This window comes from Drosophila virilis, chromosome X (genome assembly GCF_030788295.1).
Source record: "Drosophila virilis strain 15010-1051.87 chromosome X, Dvir_AGI_RSII-ME, whole genome shotgun sequence".
NCBI lineage: Eukaryota > Metazoa > Arthropoda > Insecta > Diptera > Drosophilidae > Drosophila > Drosophila virilis.
This window is the reverse complement of record NC_091543.1, coordinates 22034937-22057710: the sequence shown is the minus strand read 5'-3', so window position 1 is coordinate 22057710 and position 22774 is coordinate 22034937. Positions and strand designations below refer to the sequence as shown.

The 22774-nt window shown below is 40.6% G+C and overlaps 1 protein-coding gene across 1 annotated transcript; it reads right to left on the bottom strand.

Moving 5' to 3' along the window:
- Positions 1 to 1835: 1835 nt before the first annotated feature.
- On the bottom strand, positions 1836 to 19735 carry Myc. Its single transcript, XM_032439668.2, has 3 exons — positions 18767 to 19735; positions 16070 to 17480; positions 1836 to 6378 (listed from the first exon to the last, which is right to left on the bottom strand). Exons 2-3 carry the CDS (start codon positions 17394 to 17396, stop codon positions 5414 to 5416), a joined length of 2292 nt encoding a protein of 763 aa, XP_032295559.1. The 5' UTR covers positions 17397 to 17480; positions 18767 to 19735; the 3' UTR covers positions 1836 to 5413.
- Positions 19736 to 22774: the final 3039 nt, after the last annotated feature.

Genomic DNA, 22774 nt, shown 5'->3' with positions numbered 1-22774 from the left:
TATGTTGTTCAAATATTTATTGTATAATTTTATAAGCATAAATTTTGATAGAAAAGAAGAAAAAAAAATAAGAAAAATAATAATAATAAAAATTAAACATTTTTTGTGTTGTTTTTATTTACGGGCATATCAATATACACACATAAGTATATATAATTACGGATATATATATATATATATATACATGTATATATATATATACATAATTAGGGCGAAAATCGTGTTTCAATTAATATAAGTAACTAAATAACGAGTTAAAATTATTAGATATAAGCATACAAAATAGCGTGTATATATATATATATATATTATTGTTTACATATGAATTATTATTTAAAAATTGAATTCTTTAAATTTATATTTATCAAAGGGCAAATAAAAAATAACTTGTTTCAAAAAAAAAAAAAAAAAGTTGAACAGTTTCCAAAAAAATTTAAAAAAAAAAAATCTGTTTTCCTAAGCATTTTTTAGTGATTTTTTCTTCTTCTCGTTTTATTCCTTTTTTTTTGGGGGATTTCATTGTTTTTTTTAGTGTTTTTTTTTTTGTTTTGTTTTAGGTTTAGGTTTATCAATTATTTCAACAACTATGCATACATACGTTAAATATATATATAGATATAGATATATATGTGTGTGTGTGTGTGTAAAATAAAAAATCTATAAACGTAAAAGTGTTTATGCAACAGTGCAACAGACGCGTGTTGCAAGTTTGTTGTTTTTGTTTTTTTCATTTCTCTTTATATGCGAGGATTTAGAGGTTTTGGTTGTAGTTGTTGTTGTTGTTTTTTGTTTTTGTTTTCACTTGGATTCAAAAAAAATAATATATATATATATATATATATATATATTTATATATACATATATATTTGATTAAATTAAATTTAATTATTGTATAAAATGCAGTTTTACATTGTTTTACGTTTTCTTTCTTTGTTTTAAGATTAACAAATAAATGAAATTGCTTTTTGTAACTGTTTTTGTTTACATTTTTTGTTGCTGTTTTTTTTTTTGTTTTTTGTTTTTTTTAAATAACATTTTTCCATTTTTTTTTTTTGTGTTTTGTTTTGTTTGTCTGTTTTGTTTTATTGTTGCAGATAAATTTGTACGGTTTTCAAATTGTATTTAAACTCTGTTTTTTGTTTTTGTTTTTTGTATATGCTATAGGAAACTAAGTGTGTGTGTGTGTATGTGTGTGTATAATTAAATTTGCATGTGTGTGTGTGTGTTGTTGTACAATATTCTGTTGCTTAAGCCTATTGCTCTTTGCGGCGCTTTCGTCCCGAATTTACTGGTATTTTTTCTTCGTCTATTTTATTTTCCTTTTATTTCTGTTTCTGAGTCTAGTGTAAATGTTTGAAAATATTGGGTATCGTTTTCTTTTTGATTTTGGTTTTTTTCTCCTTTTTTTTTGTTTTTCTTTTTTTGTCACTAGTTTTTAACGAGATTTCTATTTACAGTGGGTTTTAACAACAACAAAAAAAATATGTTTTTTTTTAATATAGATTTACAATTTTTTTTTGTTTTTTTTTTGTGTTTTTTTTTATATAAAAATTGAATTTGTTTTCCATAAATTGCTTAAACACCTGAATAGCATTTAACATATAACAATTTTTTTTTGTTTTTTTTTTTTGTTTAATATTTTAATATCGAGTTAAATAAAGTGTATAAGTATATATCATATATATATATATATATATATATATATATATATATATATATATATATATATATATATATATATATATATATATATATATATATATATATATATATATATATATATATATATATATATATATATGTGTGTGTGTGTGTATATGTAAAAAATATTAAAAAAAAAAAAGAATATATGTGCATACAATATAGAATTGTATAATATATATATATATATGTCGGGGAGCGGGCGGGTTAGCGGGAGGGGGAGGGCTGCGACTGATGCGCAGCTGCTTAAGTATACATTTTCATTACAATAGTATTTGTTTGTTGTGTATCTTTGTTAAACATGTTCCATAATATATTTATATTTATATATTTACGACGCGTTTGCAAGCCCTGTTAGAAAAATAGAAAAATTGTCCCAGCAATTCTTGTATGTTTAAATTAAGCATAGGTTAGTTAGGAACCCAGATGTACCAGGTAAGACATCAAGTAGCAAAAAATGCGATACATATAAATATAGTGTATGCAGCCTAATAAATTATATATCTAGATATATGTATATATATTTATATATGAAGAACAATTTCTTCAATATTCCATGAGCGCTATTTGCCAAAAAAAAAAAAAACCAAAAAAAAAAAAGACGTGCCCATAAAAAAAAAGCTACTTACGCACTAACTTCGTTGAAAAGTCGCTATGAATCGATCATATACATCATATCATATCATATCATATATATATATATGTGTGTGTGTGTGTGTGTGTTACTCTAGTTAGTTGTACTAGCTTCCTATTAGTTTCTAGTTAGTATGTGTTTCTTCTGCTGTTCTTGTTGTTGTTGTTGTTGTCGTCGTTGTTTATCAAAAACCAAGCAAATTAAACCTAAATAACAGTTTTCGCATCAAGTTGTTTTTTTCCTTCTTTCTTTTTTTTTTTAAGTTTTCGACTTCATTTTTGTTTTGTTTTTTTTTTTAATAGTATTTAGTGTAAGTATTCTATTGAATTGTATCCTGCATATATATACATATATATATGTATATATATATATAGCTCTTATTAGCAAAAAAAAAAAAAATCGACAGTTGAACAGCTGACAAAGTTTGCTTCGGCTCAAAAAACATTTGCAAACTAGGCAGCCAAAAATTTTACATTTTCTTGTTATTCCTCTCCTCTCTCTCTCTCTCTTTCCTTCCTTTCTTCTTCGTTTCTTTCTATTTCTTTAGTAGTTTTTCTAACAATATAATCCTATTGCTCCTATTTTCCTTGTGCTTCTATTTTTTTTCTTTGTTTTTTTTTTTTGTATGGTTTCTCTTTCATTCTCGTCTTCTTCCTCTTGTTTTCGTTCTCGTTTTCGCGCATTTCATATGCATAGCTAGAAATTTGTTAAAGACATATCCTAAGCATCTATATATATCTATATATATATATAGCATATCTGAAGTATGTGTTTGGGCACAGAAAACAAATGTGTTTTAATAATTTCTAAGTTTGTATAAAGTTGTTTACATGTTCATGATGTAAAATTGAAAAGGGTTTTCTATATATCTATGTATATAATTCTTTATATCCAAAATAATTATGGAGAGAAAAAAAAATATAAACTAAACCGCATCGTGTTTCTATATAGGCAGTAAAAAATTGTTTAAGCGCATCTTGCGTATGTCTAGGAAAGCTAATGCACCGATATTGCGGCCGATAACAGTTATAGCGATATATAGCCATTATGGATCTAACAAAGATCGGTGAATTTGTAACGTGTTATTTGAGACGTTCTCGTCGTCGTCGTTCTGCTAGCTAAGGATATATATATACATATATATATATATATATATGTCGTTGTTGATCGTGAAAAAAAAAACAGAAAGAACTATGCAGCTAATTGTATAAAAGATATAAGTTCTATATATATATATATATAAGATCTATATATGTGTATACACTATGCATATATATATATATATAACTCTATTTTACCTTAATATGTATAAATTGTATTTCTTCTTTTTTTTTTTGTTGTGTTTTTTGTTTTTTTTTTTTATAGAGTTTGCATTTCATTTGCTCTCATTTTGGCGCTGCTTCAAAAATCGCGCTCAATTCTACTCCTTCTCTTCTTTCTCTTCCTTCTCTTTCTACTCTTCTTCTTTCTCGTGCTCTCGCTAGCTATCTTCTTAAGCTATCGCTGCGTGTTTTGACTCTTATATTCGCTCTTCTTTCCTTCTCTCTCGCTCTCGCTCTCGCTCTGACATTCGCACAAAATGGCGACCATGCTGCCAGCTCTCGCCCTCTCTCTCACTCTCTCTCCTTCGCTCCTTCTCTCTCTGACCGCCTGCACTCCCATTTCGCGCATATTCTTCTCTTTTGTATAACATGTTCGTGTTGTTTTGGTTTTCTTTTTAGTGGCTCGTTCGTTGCAACTTTGTCTGTTTTCCGTTTCCGTTTCCGTTTTTTTTTTATAGTTTTTTTTTGTTGTTTTTTTTTTCTTTTTTTGTTTTCTCCGTTTGTTTGTCTTGTCCTTGTTGTTCTCTTTTTTTTTTTTTTGTTGTTATTCAATTCATGGTTAAGTAAATAGAAACTAAGATCCTAAGCATATGTACAAAATAGGATAAAGAGAAAAGAGGATTTGCTTGGGGCAAAAATGGATTGAACAAAACCATTTCCGGCGTTTCCCTCCTAATTCTATTCTTAATTATCAACATTTCGTTTATAGTTTTAGTTTTTGCTTCCAACTTGCATTTTGCTTGCTTCAAAATCAAATCAAAAAATATCACATTAAAGAAATCCAATTTAAATCACTATCTTACAGATACACCTAAACATATATGCATATCCATATCCATATCTCTATATATACATACACATATATATATGTAAGCATATGTATATATATGTGTGTGTGTGTGTGTGTGTGAGCTATATAGAGCAGTATATAAAGCCAAAGCTGAAAGCTTTCAAAAAAGCACGTCTAGTAACATGTACGCGTAGGTTATATATATATATATATATTATATATATATATTATTTGTTTTTTTTTCTTATTTTGTTTAACTATTCTATTCGACGATCGTTTGTTTATAGCATCCGGTGCATAGATGTGTTTTTTAAGCAGCAAATTTAAAAAAAAAAAAAAAACAAAAAAAAAATTGTTACATCTAACAGCATCGTCATCTTTATCTTTATCATTATCATTATCATTATCATTGTTGTTGTTATCAGTGTTGTTATTATTTGTATTATCATTATCATTATCATTAGCATTAGCATTATTGTTATGATTATTATTATTATTGTTATTATTATTGTTATTGTTATTGTTATTATCAACATCGAGACTTGGTTCGATCGATCGTTCGTACGCTCTACTGGCTAATACTAAAAACTGATATTGAAGTTCAAAAATGCTTCTGTGAGCCTACGTCAAAATACACTTAAAAGAATTATCGTGTAACTTTTGTGTGCAACACTTTTTCATATGGTCATCATCATCATCATCATCATCATCATCATATCGGTTATTTTGCTTTTCCTCTTTTCCTTATCCTTTTCCTTATCCTTATCCTCTACCTTTTCTTCTTTCTTTCAATATATATATGTATATATATTCATGTGGGCCGGGATCGCTTGCAAACGCGTTGTAACCTTATGTCCCTCCTTATTTATTTGCCCTCCCCCCCTCGACGGCTTTCCCCCAACCATATCCACAATGATGATCACCCCCCGTTTACCCTTTACCCACCACTTACGGCTACCGCTATCATCATTCAGCTGCACTCTTGCTCAGACGCAGTCGGGCGAGCAGCTCCTGCTGCTGCTTGAGCTTCGCCTTCAGGAGCTGGCGCTTGAGGCTGAGGTCGCGCTCCTCGCTGGTGAGATGCTCGCAGAGCTTGGCCGCCTCGCGCAATATGTTGACCTTGGGTGCACGCTCCTTGTCCCGTATATTGGGTATCTGCGTCTTCAGCGCCTCGAACAGATTCTTGAGCCCGATGCGCCGCTGACGTTCCATATCGTTGTGCAGATTGCGCTTCTCGATCGTGTCCGCCTCGTCTATGCTGAGCTGGCGCTTCAGCATGTTGCTGCTGTTGTTGCCATTGTTGCTGTATCTGTTCGCACTGGAACTCGGATTCGCAATGCCAGTGCCAGAGCCGGAGCCAGAGCCGGAGCCAGAGCCGGAGCCGCCTGTGACAATCGAGTCGAGCGGGCTCTTGTCATCCAAATCATGGAACTTGGACGGGCGCTGAGCGTAGCCAGCGTTCACCTTCTTCACGCGACTCTTCTTCGCCGCGACCAGGCTGATCATATTGCTGCGCTTGTTCGAATACATCCTCGACGTGCAGTCGGACATGTAGTAGGGCTTGCGCCCCTTGCCATCCAGCATCGTTGCCGGCGGCGTTGTGCAGTCGCTGATGATGCTACTGCTGCTGCTACTGCTGCTGCTGCTGCTGCTGCTGCTCTGGGAGAGGCTTTCGGGCGAGTAGCTGGCCGGCACAGCGCCAGCGCCCTGATAGGGCGTGCTCGATGGCGAGGCGTAGCGCGAATTGACTACGGACTTGACCGGACTGCTGCTGGCCGGCGTATAGGGTAGATCGAATCGTTTCGATTGTAGGATTCGGGCATCACTCGAGATTTTGTAGGCGATATTCGTTTGCAGAGCGCGTCGATCACGATCCGATGGATTTGTGGGCAATTTCTTGTCATTGAGCGAGACAACATCGATTTCCTCATCTGTAGCGAGAACGAGAGTCAGACGAAATGAGATCTAATTAGTAACGAGTAGCGAGTGACGAGTAATTTCAATTTGAATGCAAAAGAGAATCATTAAAAATGAACATAACGAGAGAAAAAATAGTTGCGAGTGAAATTGAATAGATAGTTTGTAGCTGGACGAGTGCCTTGCAACGAATGAGAAGTAACGAGTAACGAGTGACGAGTAATTTCAATGTGAAAGCAGGAGAAACCCGAAATTATCACATAACGAGATCAAAATAGTAACGAGTGGAATTGAAAAAGAACGAATAACTGGACGAGTGAGTGTCTTGCAACGAATGAAAAGTAACGAGTGACGAGTGACGAGTAATTTCAATTTGAATGCAAGAGAATCCCTAAATGATCACATAACGAGATCAAAATAGTAACGAGTGGCATTGAAAAAGAACAAATAACTGGACGAGTGAGTGTCTTGCAACGAATGAAAAGTAACGAGTTGCCAATAACAAGCTTATATCAAATATAATAAAATATTGTACTAGACAAGCCCCGCAAACGTCTAGCGAATGTCAACGACAGTTCAATGACTACCCAAAGCATAGCAACACGATGATGTCATTGTGTGTGCATGTGTGTGCGTGTGTGTGTGTGTGTGGGTGCGTATGTGTATTGCGTGGGTTGGTGTCTATGCACGGTGGGAGGGGCAGGAGGCGTGCGTTGTGGCCCACGCAAAGCGGATTACTGTGTCAACGTTGCGAGGCATGTGGCCCGACGCCACTTGCAACAGTATCAGAATTCAGGAAGCAATAGATTTGCGCACAGACAATGAAAAGCGAGAACCCCCCCCCCCCACACTCACCCACGCCTTATACTGACTTTTGACGTCAGACGCCGCGCACAGCAGAAAGCTAAAGGTGGAGGTGGCTGTTGGGCGGGCAGGGGCTGGTGGAGTTTGGTTGTCTGAGCAGCTTTTGCGTGGGTTGCGCAACGCACTTTGCAAAAGCAAGAACAACAATTATCACAAGTAAGGCGTGAAGGCAAGGCCGCCGATAACGGTATAACGCAAATATGCTGTTTCGCATACAGAAAGAGAGAGAGAGAGTGAGAGCGAGAGAGCGCAGTCTACACTTCCTCTGCTGCGATCTGTGGCCACCCGCGACCACCGCGGGGGGGGGGTTTCAGCTTCCGTTGCTAATTTGGCTCTTCCGTTGCCGCGCGCGTCCATTGAACCAAGTGACGTCGACGTCGACGCTGACGCCGCAGTTGTTGCAATCAAATGTTGAGGGCCGGCCCCATTTTGAATGCGTTTAATCAAATTACAAAAACTGCCGAAAAAAAAGAAATTAACAAAGCGTATAAAAAGAAAATGCGAAATTAAGAAACTTTTGCTACAGCTTATCAAGCTGCTACTAATCCTACCCCCCCCCCCCCCCCTCCATCGCACCCGCAAACAGTCCCAAACGAATATTTGCACAAATACTGATAACACATGTTCGCATGTATGTGTACAGTCGCCTTGGCAACTATGCAAGCGAGCACAAGACAAAGATCAGAGAGAGAGGGAGAGAGAGAGAGAGAGAGAGGAGAGAGGAAGCGGCGGGCAGAGCGGCGAGGCGAGTTGTCTGGCCACAAAAGAAGTCGAAGAATGCGCGCGAGCAAAAAGCCCAAATAATAAAATAAAACCTAATGGAAGAGAGCTTCAAAGTTCAAGCTGCAAAGCTTCAAGTTCCGCGCTCGACATTTCAAGTCCAAGTCCAAGTCCAAGTGCAGTGCAGCAGAGCGAGCGACCGCGACCGCGACTGCGACTGCGACTGCGACCGCAGTGAACGAAATCGAAATCGAAGCCAGGTGAAAGAGAAGAGGCAAGAGCGAGAGGCAACTGAAGAGTGGCAGCGGCAGCCAAGCGTTGCCCCAGTGGGCCAACCACCACCTTTGGCAACATGTTGCATGAGTCAATTGCGGCGAAGCGCATTGCATGCATTATCAATACACGTTTTGCGGCAAAGTTTAACAACAACAACAACAAAAAGTCACCCAACCACCACCGAACATGATGATGAACATCATCATGCTGTTGGCTAGACAAGCAGCAGACCTTACCCGAGACCCCAGCAAGAATGTTGCCCAACGGCCATTTTGTTGTTGCTTTACTTGGAGCCGCAGCAACATCAATTGGAATGTGGCCGCAGCAGCAACAATGTCCCTCTTCATGTTGCTGACACAGCACAAAATGTTGCTGTGCACTTTTGGCACTTGTTTGTTTTTTTTTTTCTCTCTCTCTCTCTCTCTCTTTTATGTTTTAAAGACCACCGCAAAAGCTCAAAGCGAAGATGTGCAAGAGAACGAAAGACCGCACACAAGCGTCGACATTGCATGATTTGCATTTTTACGAGGAGGCGGCGGCCGTCAAGTAAAAATTGTTGTCAACAACAACAACAACAAGAAGAAGAAGAAGAACAACAACAACAATCACCACAAACGGCACCTCATAAACATTCCAAACGTTGCACAAATCGATCAACTGAGAATGCAACTATTTAAACACTGTCAAAGTCCGGAAAATGTTCTCAAAAATAATTTATGCGAACTGCAATTACAATGAACAGCAGACGAGGGGGTATGCATAGAGCGGGAGCGGGGAAGTGGTGTGTAGAGTTAGGCAGCAGGCAAAGCTAACAGAAGTTAAACAAATGCATAAGCTCACTGTCGCAGCTTTAGTAGCGCTGCCGCTGCCGCTGCTGGCGTCGCAGTTGCGCCAACGAAAACCAGACAAACTCGTTTACAGCGCTGAGCGACAGCTTGGCAACTTTTGTTGCTAAGCGCGCCAAGATCAAATCAAGACAACAGCCAGCTAAAATAGTAATAATAATAATAATAATAATAATAAAGCACAATTGCCAGCCAAAGCATAGAGGAAACAGCTTGTTGCTGTTGCTGGCGTAGTTAATTACAATTGCAAATAAAATGCACACACACACACACACACACACACGGCATTTAATAAGTTGCGCAACTTTTATGCAGCTGCCGGTTGCCTGTGGGCGGCAAGCGAAGAGCAACAAAAGAGCAACGATAAACACAAACACACGCACACTTTTGCCCTACAAAATTTGCATACTGAGTTTAATTGAAAAACGAAAGATGCACTGCGCCAGAGGAGAGCACAAAAGGGACAGCAAATGACAAGTGCATTGTATAATTTACGGCAATTCGAGACGAAAGAGCTAGAGAGTGAGAGAGCGAAAGAGCAGCACAGCGTACGTATGTATATATATATATATATATATGTATGTATGTATGCATGCAATTTCACCAAGCGGCCAGCCAGCCAGACGCAAATGTTAATTCAGGCGCAGCAGGCGGGCAGCGACGTCGGCATCGGCATCGGCATCGACGTCATTGCTGCCCTCGGCTACAACTACCGCTGCTCTTGATAATACACGAGATAAAGAGCAGATAGAAAGAATGAAGACGAAAAAGCTGTTCCGCTGCTGCTGCTGACGCAGTCTCTCTGTCTCGTTTGCACACCACTTAAGCACACACACACACACATACACGGGCGCAAAAAGCTTTAAAATTGAGCAATGTAAACACAACTGTATACAAAGCGCGCAAATGAAATTGAAATCGAAATAAAAGTAAAAATGGCATATGATGTAATTCTCACATGAGGAATTTCAAGCCTATAAAAGAGACGAGACGCTGAAAATAATGAAGATACAGTGGTACACAGGCGTCATGTCTGTGCTCGCACAAACTTTGTTGCCCACTGTGCAGCAAAAATTCATAAAATACTTATACAAATATTCTATAAATTTCTAGCAACAACACAAAGCTGACGACAATATGGCAACGCCCTCGCATCGGGTTGGGGGTGTGGTCGTTTATGTTGTTGTACGCTTGTAAATTGTTAAATAACATTTCTTATATTCAATTGCTTCTCTCTCTCCCTCTCTCTCTCTCTCTCTCGCTCCTACTTGTTCCGCTTGCGCTTTCCTCTTCTTACGCTCTTCGGTCACATAGAAAATAAAGAAAGAAGGCAACACCAAAACAGGAAGAACTAGAAGAAGCACGAGTTTCAAAAAAAACTTGTTTGTTTTCTTCTTTTTTTTTTATTGTGGTTTATTCATATTCCTGTATTGGAATCAACTGGAATTTCACGACACTTTTGACAATGATTTCATTGTGAATTGGAATAATTCACAATTTACATGTGCATTTACGTGTGTATATACATATGTATATGATCAGTTTATGGGTTTATTATTCGTGTTCCGTAGAAATCTTGCTGATTCTTAGAAAACTCACAATTTCATTGGGCGTACAGTGCCGCCAAAACTGTGTTCCCACGCTCGCGCAATGCCTGCCAAACTGCAGGATAAAGCCTAACCAAAGTCAATTGCAAGACTGGTCGAGGTAGAGGGGGGGGGGGGGGGTGTCTATGCTGTCAGCATGTGTTAGCATCATGGCTCGCGTTTTGCGGTTTGCCATGCAATAAACAGCAAGCGTCTTTGCTGCGCCGTCGCTGCGCCGTCGCTGCGCAGGCGCAGCCTGCCTGCTGCTGCTGCTTCTGCTTCCCACGAGCGCGCTTTGCTTTGCTCGGCGGCAACAAGAATGCATCTCAAACTGCAACGTCTGCAACTGCAACTTGTTGCCGCAACCAACAATTGCGATTTCATGCTTCGCCTGCCCCACACACACCGTTATGAGTCATCCTGGAGCCTCACCCTGTTTCAAATGACAAATGTCACCAGATCTAAAAGCAGCAAAAAAAATAGAAACCCCCCAAAAACTATAAACATAAAAAGTCGTTAAAAGTAGGGGTGGTGGGGGGGAAGAGTGGCGTCGGCGTGCACCGCCCACTGGCAGTGCCGCAATGCGCCAGCGTCTAACACACACACACACACATACGTTATAAATTATGAAAATGACAACAATGAACTGCGTCTGGCAACATTTTGGGCAGCGCTGGCAACATTTCATATACACATGTATTTGGCGTGCCAGGCTAAAGTTTGGCAACATTCTGTTATACGTATATACGCATATCTGTACATTTGTACATATGCATGTGTGTATGTGCACGACGCAGCGTCTCCAGTTAAGGCAACAACAACTGCCGAACGCGACCGCGTCCAACCAAAAAGGGAGGCTCGTTGGCGTCGGCAACGTCGTCATTGCCAAAAAAAAAAAAAAAGAAAAAAAACGTAAAATAAAATGAAAAAAATTAATAAAAGCAGCAGCGCATGGGGAGTGCGTGTGTAAAGAGCAGCACAATACGCCGTTGACGTCGACGTCGCCGTCGTCGTCGACCTTGAGCATAACAATTTATTGCTAAACGTGCGCGAATAAGCAGCATAATGAATGCCTGCGAGCGAGCGAGCGAGCGAGACGCACGAACTAAGAGAGTGAGAGACGGACACACAAAGAGAGACAACAGGCGGCGGGCGCGTTTGTGGAAGCAAAAGACGCGCCTAGCAACAGCGCGCCAAGCAAGAAGCAGCACAAGCATAGCAGAAGTACGAAAGAAAAAAAATGTTAGTCGTCGTCACAGCCTTTGGACCATTGTTAAAGCTTTTCGTGTTGTCGTTGTCGTTGTCGTTGTTGTTACTGGGTGGTATTTTTTTTGTTTTTTTGTTGGGGTTGGGCGAATGTTGTAACTTGGCGCTAAAAGTTGCCGCAGCCAGACGCATAAATTTGTGGCCCCCAGCGAAAGTAAAATAAAAATAAATGAAAAAAAAAGACAGCTAAATATGGTAAAAGGAATGTTGAACAGCATTTTCCCACACACACGCACACACACACACACACACACACACAGACACACACACACACACACACACACACATATACACACTCTTTGCCACCGTGCGCCCCCTCTCACACGTTGTCTGCACACAGCACGCATCGTCGCACTATTTCTGGTTAGTTTTATTTAATTGGTAATACACACAACAACAACAACAACAACAACTACAACAACACACGCAAGCTTTTTCTCATAAACTTTTGGCGTTCCGTTCCTGTTTCGTTTTGGTTTCTACGCACTATTTTATGATTATTCGACCTTCGTTCAGTTCATTAGCATTCTTTTTTATTTCGAATTGGATTCGGTACTCGAAATAACACACGCATAGCAACAACAACAACAACAACAACAATATCAGTTCGTTTAGTTCTGTTTCTCTTGTTTTTTTTTTTCGTATGCATAGCAAAAGGTGCGAAAATGCCAATAAAACAACAATTACAACAACAGCAAGAGGCAAAGGCGCGAACGAATGCTAAACACAGCTGCTGGCCAGCAGCAGAAACAGAGGGGGGGCAATAATGTTAGTAAATAATATGTATATATGTATCACATGCATGTGCATCACATGTATGCATGTATTGCATATTCGGAAAGCTAGCGACATCTAGCGGCAACTGAGGATCGATAAACACTCGAAAAGCTCAAAAGTGAACTGTAACAGTTAGCTCTTTGCTTCAGCTTCGCTCTCTTTACAGCGCATCCTCCCGCGTTAACATTTACAATCTCTGTCTGTCCAATTGCTAATGAAGCGCGTCACGCGCACACTTGCGCTTAGCGACAAGCTTTTAATCTACAGCACGCAGCACCTGCTGTTGTAGTTATTGTTGTTGCCGTTGCTGTTGCTGTGCGTACAAATTGGAATACGCAAAAATTTGTTAAAATTGCGTTTGATTTTGCCTTCTTTTTTTTTTTCATTTTTTTCATTTTTTTTTTGTTGCCAAGTGTCGTGCGTAACACTGCGCGTGTGTGTGTGCGTGTATCAAGTTGAGTCTACGCTTTTCTTTCGACAAACTATTCATGCACACACACACACACACACACACACACACACACACACACACACACACACACACACACACACACACACACACACATGCATATATACATACATATTTATGTTACGTTTTCAATTATCAACGCTGCCCAACGGCTGCTATCAGCAAAAGGCGGCAACAAAACCAACAACAACCAATTCGTAGCGACTTTCGCACGTTGCGCGTTTTTTTTTTTATCGTCTCACGCGCGCGCGACTTTTTGGCAATCGCACACACACACACATACACATAACGCGTACACATTCATGTCTGTGTCTGTGTATAGAGAAGTCGAACAGCATCAGAGCCAAAAAAAAAAAAAAATGTTTATTGTGTGGGCGTTTTTCGCTAATAATTGAACAAACACACACACACACACACACACACGGAGGCACACAAAACTATTTACACACATGAAATTGGGCAGAGGCAGCGAAATAATATGCGCCTAGTAACAGGCACACACGTAAGTATTATAACTGTATAACTACATAACAGTATTTATTAATAACGTAAGGCATTCAAGCACATTTTAAACCAACTATCGCATAGAGTCAATTGCGCATCTCTATCTAATTACGGTAATCGTGTGTGCCGTTATCGAAAGCAGCTTTTTTTCAATTATTTTCGGCAATGAAATCCTGCTCAAAAAGACTCAAGCCTTGGCCTTCTCTCTCTCTCCCGCTCTCTCTCTGCCTAACTAAAGCGAAGAATATCCCAAAGAGAACATGTCGCACCCTGTATACCCTTTACGACTAGTATTAATAGTGGCCCGCACTTGGCACGCACTTCAACGTTTCTTTATTTACATAAGTACATTGCGCTATCTTTCTTATCATTCATTATTAAATATTAATTGGTTGATATCTCATTTCGCACGGCACACAACATAACTAATGTACGCTGCAAGAGTATTTCATATAAATTGACCAAAGTCGCTGAACGCGACGTCGACGTCGGCGTCGCTGCCGTCTGCAATTGTGAATCTGTCGCTGGCAGTGAGTGCGTCGCGTCATGTTAAACACAAGAAAGAGCGTGCGTGCGTGCGAGCGAGTGAGAGAGCGTGCGTGCGAGCGAGAGTGAAAGACCTACCTGTGCAATTTTGCCGGCGTAGACGCCGAAGCCGACGCGTCAGTTGCTGTTTGACGGCAATCTGAGTGCGCTTGTATGCATGTTTTGTTTTGCTTTTGTTTTCGCGTTTTATTTTATTATTATGACAGATATCACGAAAAAGGTAACAATAATAATAAGTGTGTGTGTGTGGGGTTAAGGGGGTGTGTGGAAGCAGGGGAAGCAATAAGAATTAAGGAACCAGATTTGCGCCCATGCATGCATGCATGCTTTCATGTCTGCGGCTGTAGGTAGGTGCGTGTGTGTGTGTGTGCGTGTGTGTGTGAGTATGTGTGCATCGGACTGCAGTTTGTGAATGAAAAAGCTTTACGCGCCAAATTGTTGTTGCATTTGTGTGCGAGTAAAAGGTAGTAGTAGTAGTAGTTGTAGTAGTAGTAGTAGTAGTAGTTGTAGTAGTAGTAGTAGTAAAATATGTAGATTTCTTACTGCGAGGGCAGCTCAGTATGTTGTCGACTGTTATATATTTGATTCTGACAGCAAATGAAGGGGTAGCAGCAGCAAGGGAGGAGGGGGGAGGGGGTAGGGGGGGGGGGGGGGCTTTTGAAAAGAGACATTGAACCCATAAACTAAAACCAAAAACCGGCCTGGGTGAGCGGGCGGGCGCAGGGTGTGTCGGTGGCGATGACGCCACGTGGCATGAGCGCAGACATCCTTGAAACATGGGTTGTTGGCCACACAGAAAAAAATAAAAGAGTGAGAGAGAGTGCGAGAGAGAGAGAGAGAGAGAGAGAGAGAGTGCGAGCGCGCTCGTTTAAGAGAAATGGCTTTTTGGGCGTAACACAAACTGCGCAAGACGCCGCTTGGGGATGCTTTTCTACAATGTGCGAGAGGATGACGCCATGGGCCAGCGGGCCGAACAGCTCATCAACACACACACACACACACACACACACACACACATACATATAGAGAAAGCACATAATGAGCCATGAAAGCCACGCGCCATCACTCGCTGTGGAAAAGGGGGGGAGGGGGGTACCACGACCTAAGGGACTGAGAGAACTGTGGCGCTGTGTAATGCGTAGGCTAGAAGGCGCCAACGAAATATACAAAGAGGGGGGCGGGGTTAGCATTTGCTGCTGGTAAAGGAAAATCAATGAAAGCTTTTTGCCAGACCGAAAAGACAAAAAACAAACATCAAAACGACAACCGGCAAAAGTGCGCTGCCTCTGCCGCTGCCGCTGCTCTCAGCATGTGGGCGTGTGTAATGCGTGCAGCAAAAGTTTACTACGTTTGCTGTTGACGTAGGCGATCGATTTTTAGGCGCGTCATCGTTCGCCCACACATCAGCAGAAGCAGCGGCAGCGCAGCAGCAGCGCAGCGCAGACCAACACTAGTTGAATGTCTGGGCGAGGCAAAGGATGGTGAGATTATAAAGTGTGCGCGCAAGGGAGGAGAATAAAGGGTGGAGGTGAGTTCGCATTACTTAATGCCGTTGATCGACAGACAGACAAGAGCGAGCGAGCGAGCGAGAGAGAGAGGAGAGAGCGCAAGCAATGCAATTGTGAATGCATTGGACGAGTGCCGTTGTATCGATATCTCGCAGAGACTAAAAATAGAAAAAAGCCAATAATAGCTTTTGTCTGTGCTTAGAGTACAAACTACAGTAATATGCACATATAACTGTGCAAGGGCATCTGCATAATTGAGAGTAGATTCAGAGTATTGCACAGTATAACAGTGCACACTTGTATACCAGTAGCAAAGTGTTATAGCTTTCAAGGGTTTTACTCACCAGAATCAGAGGGCGTGTCCAGATTAGTCTCCATCTCGTTGCAGCGCGTATAACTGTGATCGCTTATGTGCCGCATATAGTTGCAATCGATCGAGGCAGCCGAGCCGCAGCTGGAATTACGCATGGAGCAATCGCCATCGTCTGAATCACAATCGGAACTGGTCGCATTCGTTGCCGGCGGCGACAGTGTGACAACTGTTGCTGCTGCTGCTGCTGACGCTGCTGCTGCTGCTGCTGCTGCCGCCTTTGCTGCTGCCGACTGCTCCGATTGCTGATTGAGCACCTCAAGCACATCGCTGAACTGCGGCGCAGTCGAGAGCCGATAAGGCAGATCGATGCGCTCCTTGCTCGTATTCTGCAGCTCCCGGCTGAGATGATCGATGGCATCGGCGCTGCTCGTCAGCGCAATATTGTTGCTGCCCATGACGCAGGCGCGCAGATCCACATTGTGACGGAATTCCGGCAGCATCTCATCATCCGGCAGCACAAAGCAGTTGCTGCTGTTGTTGGCTGTGGCCATATTGATAAGACGTTGCTGCTGCTGTTGTTGCAACAGTTGCTGCTGCTTGTGCTGCGTATTGCTCTTGCGCAGCAGCGAAGTGCCCGGCGGTATATACGGTTCAATGTGGAGCACTCGACTTGGTATCGCAATTGTTGCTGTTGCTGTTGTTGCTGCTGCTGTTGTTGCTGTTGTCGCTTTGACAGTTGACCTGCAACTGTTGCTGTTGAACTTTCTACTGTTGCTGCTGTTGTTGTTGCTGCTGTTCCGCTGGTTCGTTTGCTGCTCCTGCTCCTCCTCCTCCTCCTCTTCCTCTTCCTCCGGTTCGCGTTTAATTAACAGCGTGTTGCCCGTAACAAAGGCTGGCGGCACAGCGCTGCTCTCGCTATAACTGGACGCAGCCGAATTGCTGTTGTTGTTGTTGTTGTTGCTGCTGCTGTTGCTGCTGCTGTTGTTGCTGCTGCTGTTGTTGTTGCTGCTGCTGCTGCTGCTGTGTTTGTTGCTGAGTATGCTGCTGTTGCTGCTGGCGCCAATGCAATTGGCCATGTTGCTGGCGAACACGGACCACATGCAGTCCACATTGCGTATCTCGGGCTTAATGTCCAGATCCCCGAAATCGTCGTGGTGCGAGATGCTCAGCGAGTGCGTCCGATTGGCCGCGATCCGCTCCACATCGTTCTGTATGCTGGGCAGCCTGTCGGCCAGATCATTCAAGTTGGGCATGCCGCAGTCAAGTAGATCATTCAACTCGATGTCGTCAAGGGTGGGGCAATCGTCATAGTCGTAGTCGCAGCCCGTCATAATGCCCCCATTGCAAACGGTCGTCATCTTTCGACTGGTTTATTTAATAATCTTGTCCGGGTTGGCAAATGGTCTTGGTGTCCTGATGTAGCACAGTTTTTCAGCTGCAAGCTGTGGTTAGGCGAAGAGAAACAACGGAAATATTGAAAATAAGTGTTGGCAAATGTTCTACATAAGACTAGTGTTGGACAAGCTCGTTGCAATCTTTCACATTTACTAGACTAGCGGATACCCTGTGCCCTGTGCTAGAGTGTGAACATATCTGAACTCTGTTCGAGTGTTCCAGAAACACATCTCCCTTAGAGACGCTTCGACTTTATGTAATTAAAATTCTAGTACTTTCTAACTAAACACACACACGCAACATGTTCGATTCGCTTTCTTCTTCGATTCGTTCTTCGGCAGGCTCATCCTTGCGAAATACATAGGCGATTTACGATTTGCGAAGACGCCATCTTGAAAGCACGAAGAACAGAAGAAGAAGAAGAAGAAGAAAAAGAAAAAGAACAGGACACGCGACATAGCGAGAACGTTGTAAAAATTGCTGCCAGTGTTGTCTTGTATTTGATTTTCATTTTCATTTTCACTACGCAAACAAACAGTCGCTGCTCCCTTTGCCGCTGGCGCAGCTGCTGCTGACGTCGACAGCAGTTCAGAGAAGTTATCAGAGCAGTGCGAATGCGAGCAGCTTTTAATTATAAATAAATTGTTTGATTTTATTTGATTTCCGATCTAAATGACTTGGCAACACGCGCGCATTTTTTCGCATTTTGTCGTTTTGTCTCAAATACACACACACACACACACACGCACACAAACGCACTCGCAATAACAGTTAACTGATAAAAGCTGATCTCTTCGTCGCATCGCAACGCATCCATCTCTCTTCCCCTCTTGCGAGTGCTTGCTCTATTCTTTGCACGAGCGCAAAAAACCGTTACACGATTATCGCTGGGGCTCTTTTCGTCTTTGCGCTGTTCCCTCTTCGCGCAGCAGCACTTGGCACTTGCACAGAACTGACCAAAACGGTAAACTGCTAAATATTGACGCGTCGCCCCGACGTCTGTGCCTCTTTTGCCTCTTTCTTAGACGCACGCAAGCGAAAGCGAAAACGAAGGATACTGCAAACTTAAAGAAATGCCGGCATATTTGTCGCCTGTGTGCGTGTGTGTGTGCGTACACAACACACGGAAAGGGCTTTAAGTGTGTCTGTTTGTGCGTCTGTCTGTGTTTCTCAGTCGTGCTCTCGACTTGCTTCTTACTAGTTTTCTTCTATTGCTTCTAATTGCAATATGCATGCACATACCTACATACACACATACACATACACATGCAGATGCATACACACATACATCACTTGAATTCTATTTTACTGATTTCGCTTACACGAAACTTACCGTAACTGCGTATATGTTCCGTAGAGGAAATTAAATATTTAATCCAGATTTGTAACTGTTGCTTCCGCCTTTTATTTTTCCTTTCTTTCTTTCTTTTTTATTTTTTTTTTTTGCACACTTGAAATTGTCGTAACAGAACAGCAGAAAAAAAAATATAGACACCCGAAAAAAAGTATTAGCAGTGTAAATTGACTGCTAGCAAGACAAAAAAAATATATATATATAAGTAATAATAGTATTCACACTAAAACTTTTACGTTGAGCCGCCGCGTAGTGTAATTCTTGCTGCTCCCTTTGAAGCTGCTTCTATGATGCTTGCAGCAGCGAATCGTAAGAGCGAAGAAGCTGCATCTATTGCTCTGCTCCGTCTATTCTCTTGCACCGTTGTACTTGAGACACACGCACATACACACACTCGCACGAGGAAGCCACTCGCAATTGGAGCTAACAATTGTCTCAACTTGTAGCGGTATTTATTATTATTATTTGTTTTTTTTTTTGTCGTAACTTCACATTCACTTTTTCTGAGCAGAGAAGCTTTGCTCGCAGACTTGCAGTCGAGTTAGTCGTAGGAATTGAAAGAATTTTGAGAAATGTCTAGAATTTTGTATTTCTGCTTATTTTTAGTGGCGTGTCCGAGTTAAAGAAATATTTTATTTTTATTTTTTTGCACTTGTAATTGATTTTTGGTACTCTCTATTTGTTTTTTGTTGTTTTTATTTTTTTTTTGTTAAATTAGTCCGACCGGAATTTTGTGGTTTCTGCTTATTTTTGGTAACTATAATTGTAATTGTTGTCGTCTTTGCCTAGTTATGAAATTTCAAATTATTTCATATTAATTTGATTTGTTTTTTTATTTTATTTTTTTTTTTTTGTTGGGCGGGAAACAGCCAAAACCTACAAAGACGAAGAGCCAACTACGCGCCGCACGTTCATCCGTGCCGGAGTCACAAATAAGAGTGTTCAGCATTTAAAGCAGATAACTCAAACTACAGAAATCGGCGTGCCCGATGTTGTGCCAGCACTATCAGCTGCTGTGTGTTTCTCTCCGAGCGTGGTGAGATGGTGAGCTTGGCGACGAGCGCTAGACATTGAGCAGAAATCGTTTAGTGTGAGTCGTGGTGTGTATTATTGTGTTTGCCTGCTTGTTCTATACATATGCACACACACACATACATACATATATGAATTGTGCCTTGGCTGACTCAATGTAGATTTCATTAAACAGCGTAACGCAAAAAGCTTCTAAATAGCTCACGTGTTTCGCTCTCAGTTAAGCTGGCGCTCTCTGTTTATTTACCTTTGTTTTTGGGCCCTGCCGGCCGGCCGGTCGGCCTGGCCAGGTTTTGAGTACAATTTTTATGGAGAGTAAACGCGAGCGCGAGCGTGAGCATGTGTGCGTGCATGTATTGTGCCTCTTGTTTGTTTTGAGTGAAATCGACGATGTCTGAGTTTTGTTTACAAAACAAAATGCGTTTTCTTGTTGTGATTGTAACGAAAATAAACAATAACAATTAGGTGAAATGTGCATATGCAAATGCATGTGCGGGCGAATTTCTGCTATAATTAAATATGCACATATACACACATACATACATACATATGCATGTATGCTTGTGCGTGTGTCTGCCCACATGCACACATGTAGGTGCTTGCGGCGCATTAACGCTGCGTGCGTGCGTGCGTGCGTGCGTGCGTATGCACACACACACACACACACACACGTGTAATTTAAGCTCCTTAGCGCTCCGCTCAACCCATCCCCCCTCCCCCTCCCCTCACACCACTCGCACATTCTAGTTGACAACTCCAATTTCAGTTTTAGTTTGTCAAGTTGATTGAACCCATGAACTTTGTGCGGCAGCTGAAAGCAAAAACCGCAACTAAAACACAACAAAAGCAAACAGAAACAGAAGCAGACGCAGAAGCAGAAGCAGAAGCAGACGCAGCGCAAAGTGAATAACAAAATAAAAATGAAGAAACAACAACTTTATGCGATACCTTGAGGTAGGTTTCATATCTAATTAAATTATGGCCACCAAATGTGCAAGTCGAAGAAGAAGAAGCTCTGCTCGGACAGGCTCGACTAGGAGATATCTTATATATTCACCTAATGCACACACACACACACACACACACACACATACATAGTATATGCATGTGAAAAGGAAAACTCTCTTTTTGAATCATTTTTGCGAGGGAGAAGGTTCGATATTTATCGATTTGTGGGAAACAGAATGAACGATATCTAGTTCTTGTTCTTGTTTGTTCTGGCAGATTCTTTATACGATTAATAACAAATTAAATCCATATACATGTGTAGATTATTGTTAAGAAACTATTCGATATTTCGATAGTTCGATATTTATCGATTTGTGGGAAACGGAATGAACGATATCTAGTTCTTGTTCTTGTTTGTTCTGGCAGTTTCTTTATACGATTAATAACAAATTAAATCCATATACATGTGTAGATTATTGTTAAAAAACTATTCGATATTTCGATAGTTCGATATTTATCGATTTGTGGGAAACAGAATGAACGATATCTAGTTCTTGTTCTTGTTTGTTCTGGCAGTTTCTTTATACGATTAATAACAAATTAAATGCATATACATGTATAGATTATATTTAATAAACTATTCGATGTTTCGATAGTTCGATATTTATCGATTTGTGGAAAACAGAATGAACGATATCTAGTTCTTGTTCTTGTTTGTTCTGGCAGTTTCTTTATACGATTAATAACAAATTAAATCCATATACATGTGTAGATTATAGTTAATAAACCAAAGCCAAACATAGCTTGATGAGTTCCAGATTCTTTAATTTTTGTTTTAGTATATTTCTGAAGTAGATTAAAATACCATCTGCAAAAGTGTTTAATCCTAGTATGTATTTTTCTATAATTTTTATTTTTGATTTTTTTTGCGCTAAAATTCTTTCAATAAGTTAACTAACGATATTTATTATGTAAAAATAATTATTTAACATAATATTTTGTATTGTTTCCTAGTTTCGCTTCCAAACAATGTTGCCAAGTCGATGTAACTCTGGTGAGGGTATCACAGCCAAACGGGTCTCCACAAGAAAGTTTTCCGAAACTTAGGACATACACTTACACACACACACACACACAGACAGGAGACAAGACTAGCTTAGAGCCTGCAACAAAGTGGGCGTAATGTGATAAGGACACGACTCAAACCCAAATCAGGCTAGGCATAGAGGTGCTTTCCTTGATGGGTTAAGCTGGGAAATGGGCTCCGAAAGTGCCCAACATAATTTCTATATGCTCTCACGTTGGGTTCAAATATTATGGAACATTTTAGCCAGGCTTAAAAGCAATTACAATGCGGTTTCAAATTGTTATAATTGAAATTGGATTATATGAAAACTAACCTTTGACTAGTTCATTTTAGTTTCGAAGATATAAATTATGAGCAAATGCATTGGGCTTAAGAATTTCACATTTATTTGTAGTATTGCAGGGTTCATAAGGTTGAATCGTACAGAGTATCTCGCGGTCGACTAGAGACCCAGAGCTTGTTATGATTTAAGTTTCTAAAAAGAACAAAAACAAACGTTGCTTTGCCTGCGTGAGAGAGTACGCACATGCACACATACAACATTTCAATACAATTGCATGGCTACAGTTACACACGCACACACACACACACACACACACATGCATATATGCATGCACGAATGTGCGTGCGTGTGCTTTGCATCGATTTGCCTGCCCGTTATTTTGGTCAAAATTCGTTTTTGCAGTCGATTTATTTCGTATTCGATTTCGTTGATTTTGCATTTTGCACTTTCGGCGCGTGCATTTTGTTATTGTTGTTGTTGCTGTTGGCCCTTGGCTCTTTTCTATGGCAATTCCTGCTTCGCTTACGTTACGTACACACATATTTATATGTACATATTTTGTTTTGTTTTTGAGTTCGCAACGAATGCGCGACGCCGACGTCGACGCCAACGCTGACGCCGACTCCGACGCAAACAG

Excerpts from the sequence above, each read along its gene's own strand:
- Myc (XM_032439668.2), bottom strand. The coding sequence starts at position 17,396 with ATGACGACCGTTTGCAATGGGGGCATTATGACGGGCTGCGACTACGAC. Across the intron at positions 6,379-16,069 it reads GGACACGCCCTCTGATTCTG|ATGAGGAAATCGATGTTGTC; the intron begins GTGAGTAAAACC and ends TTCTCGCTACAG.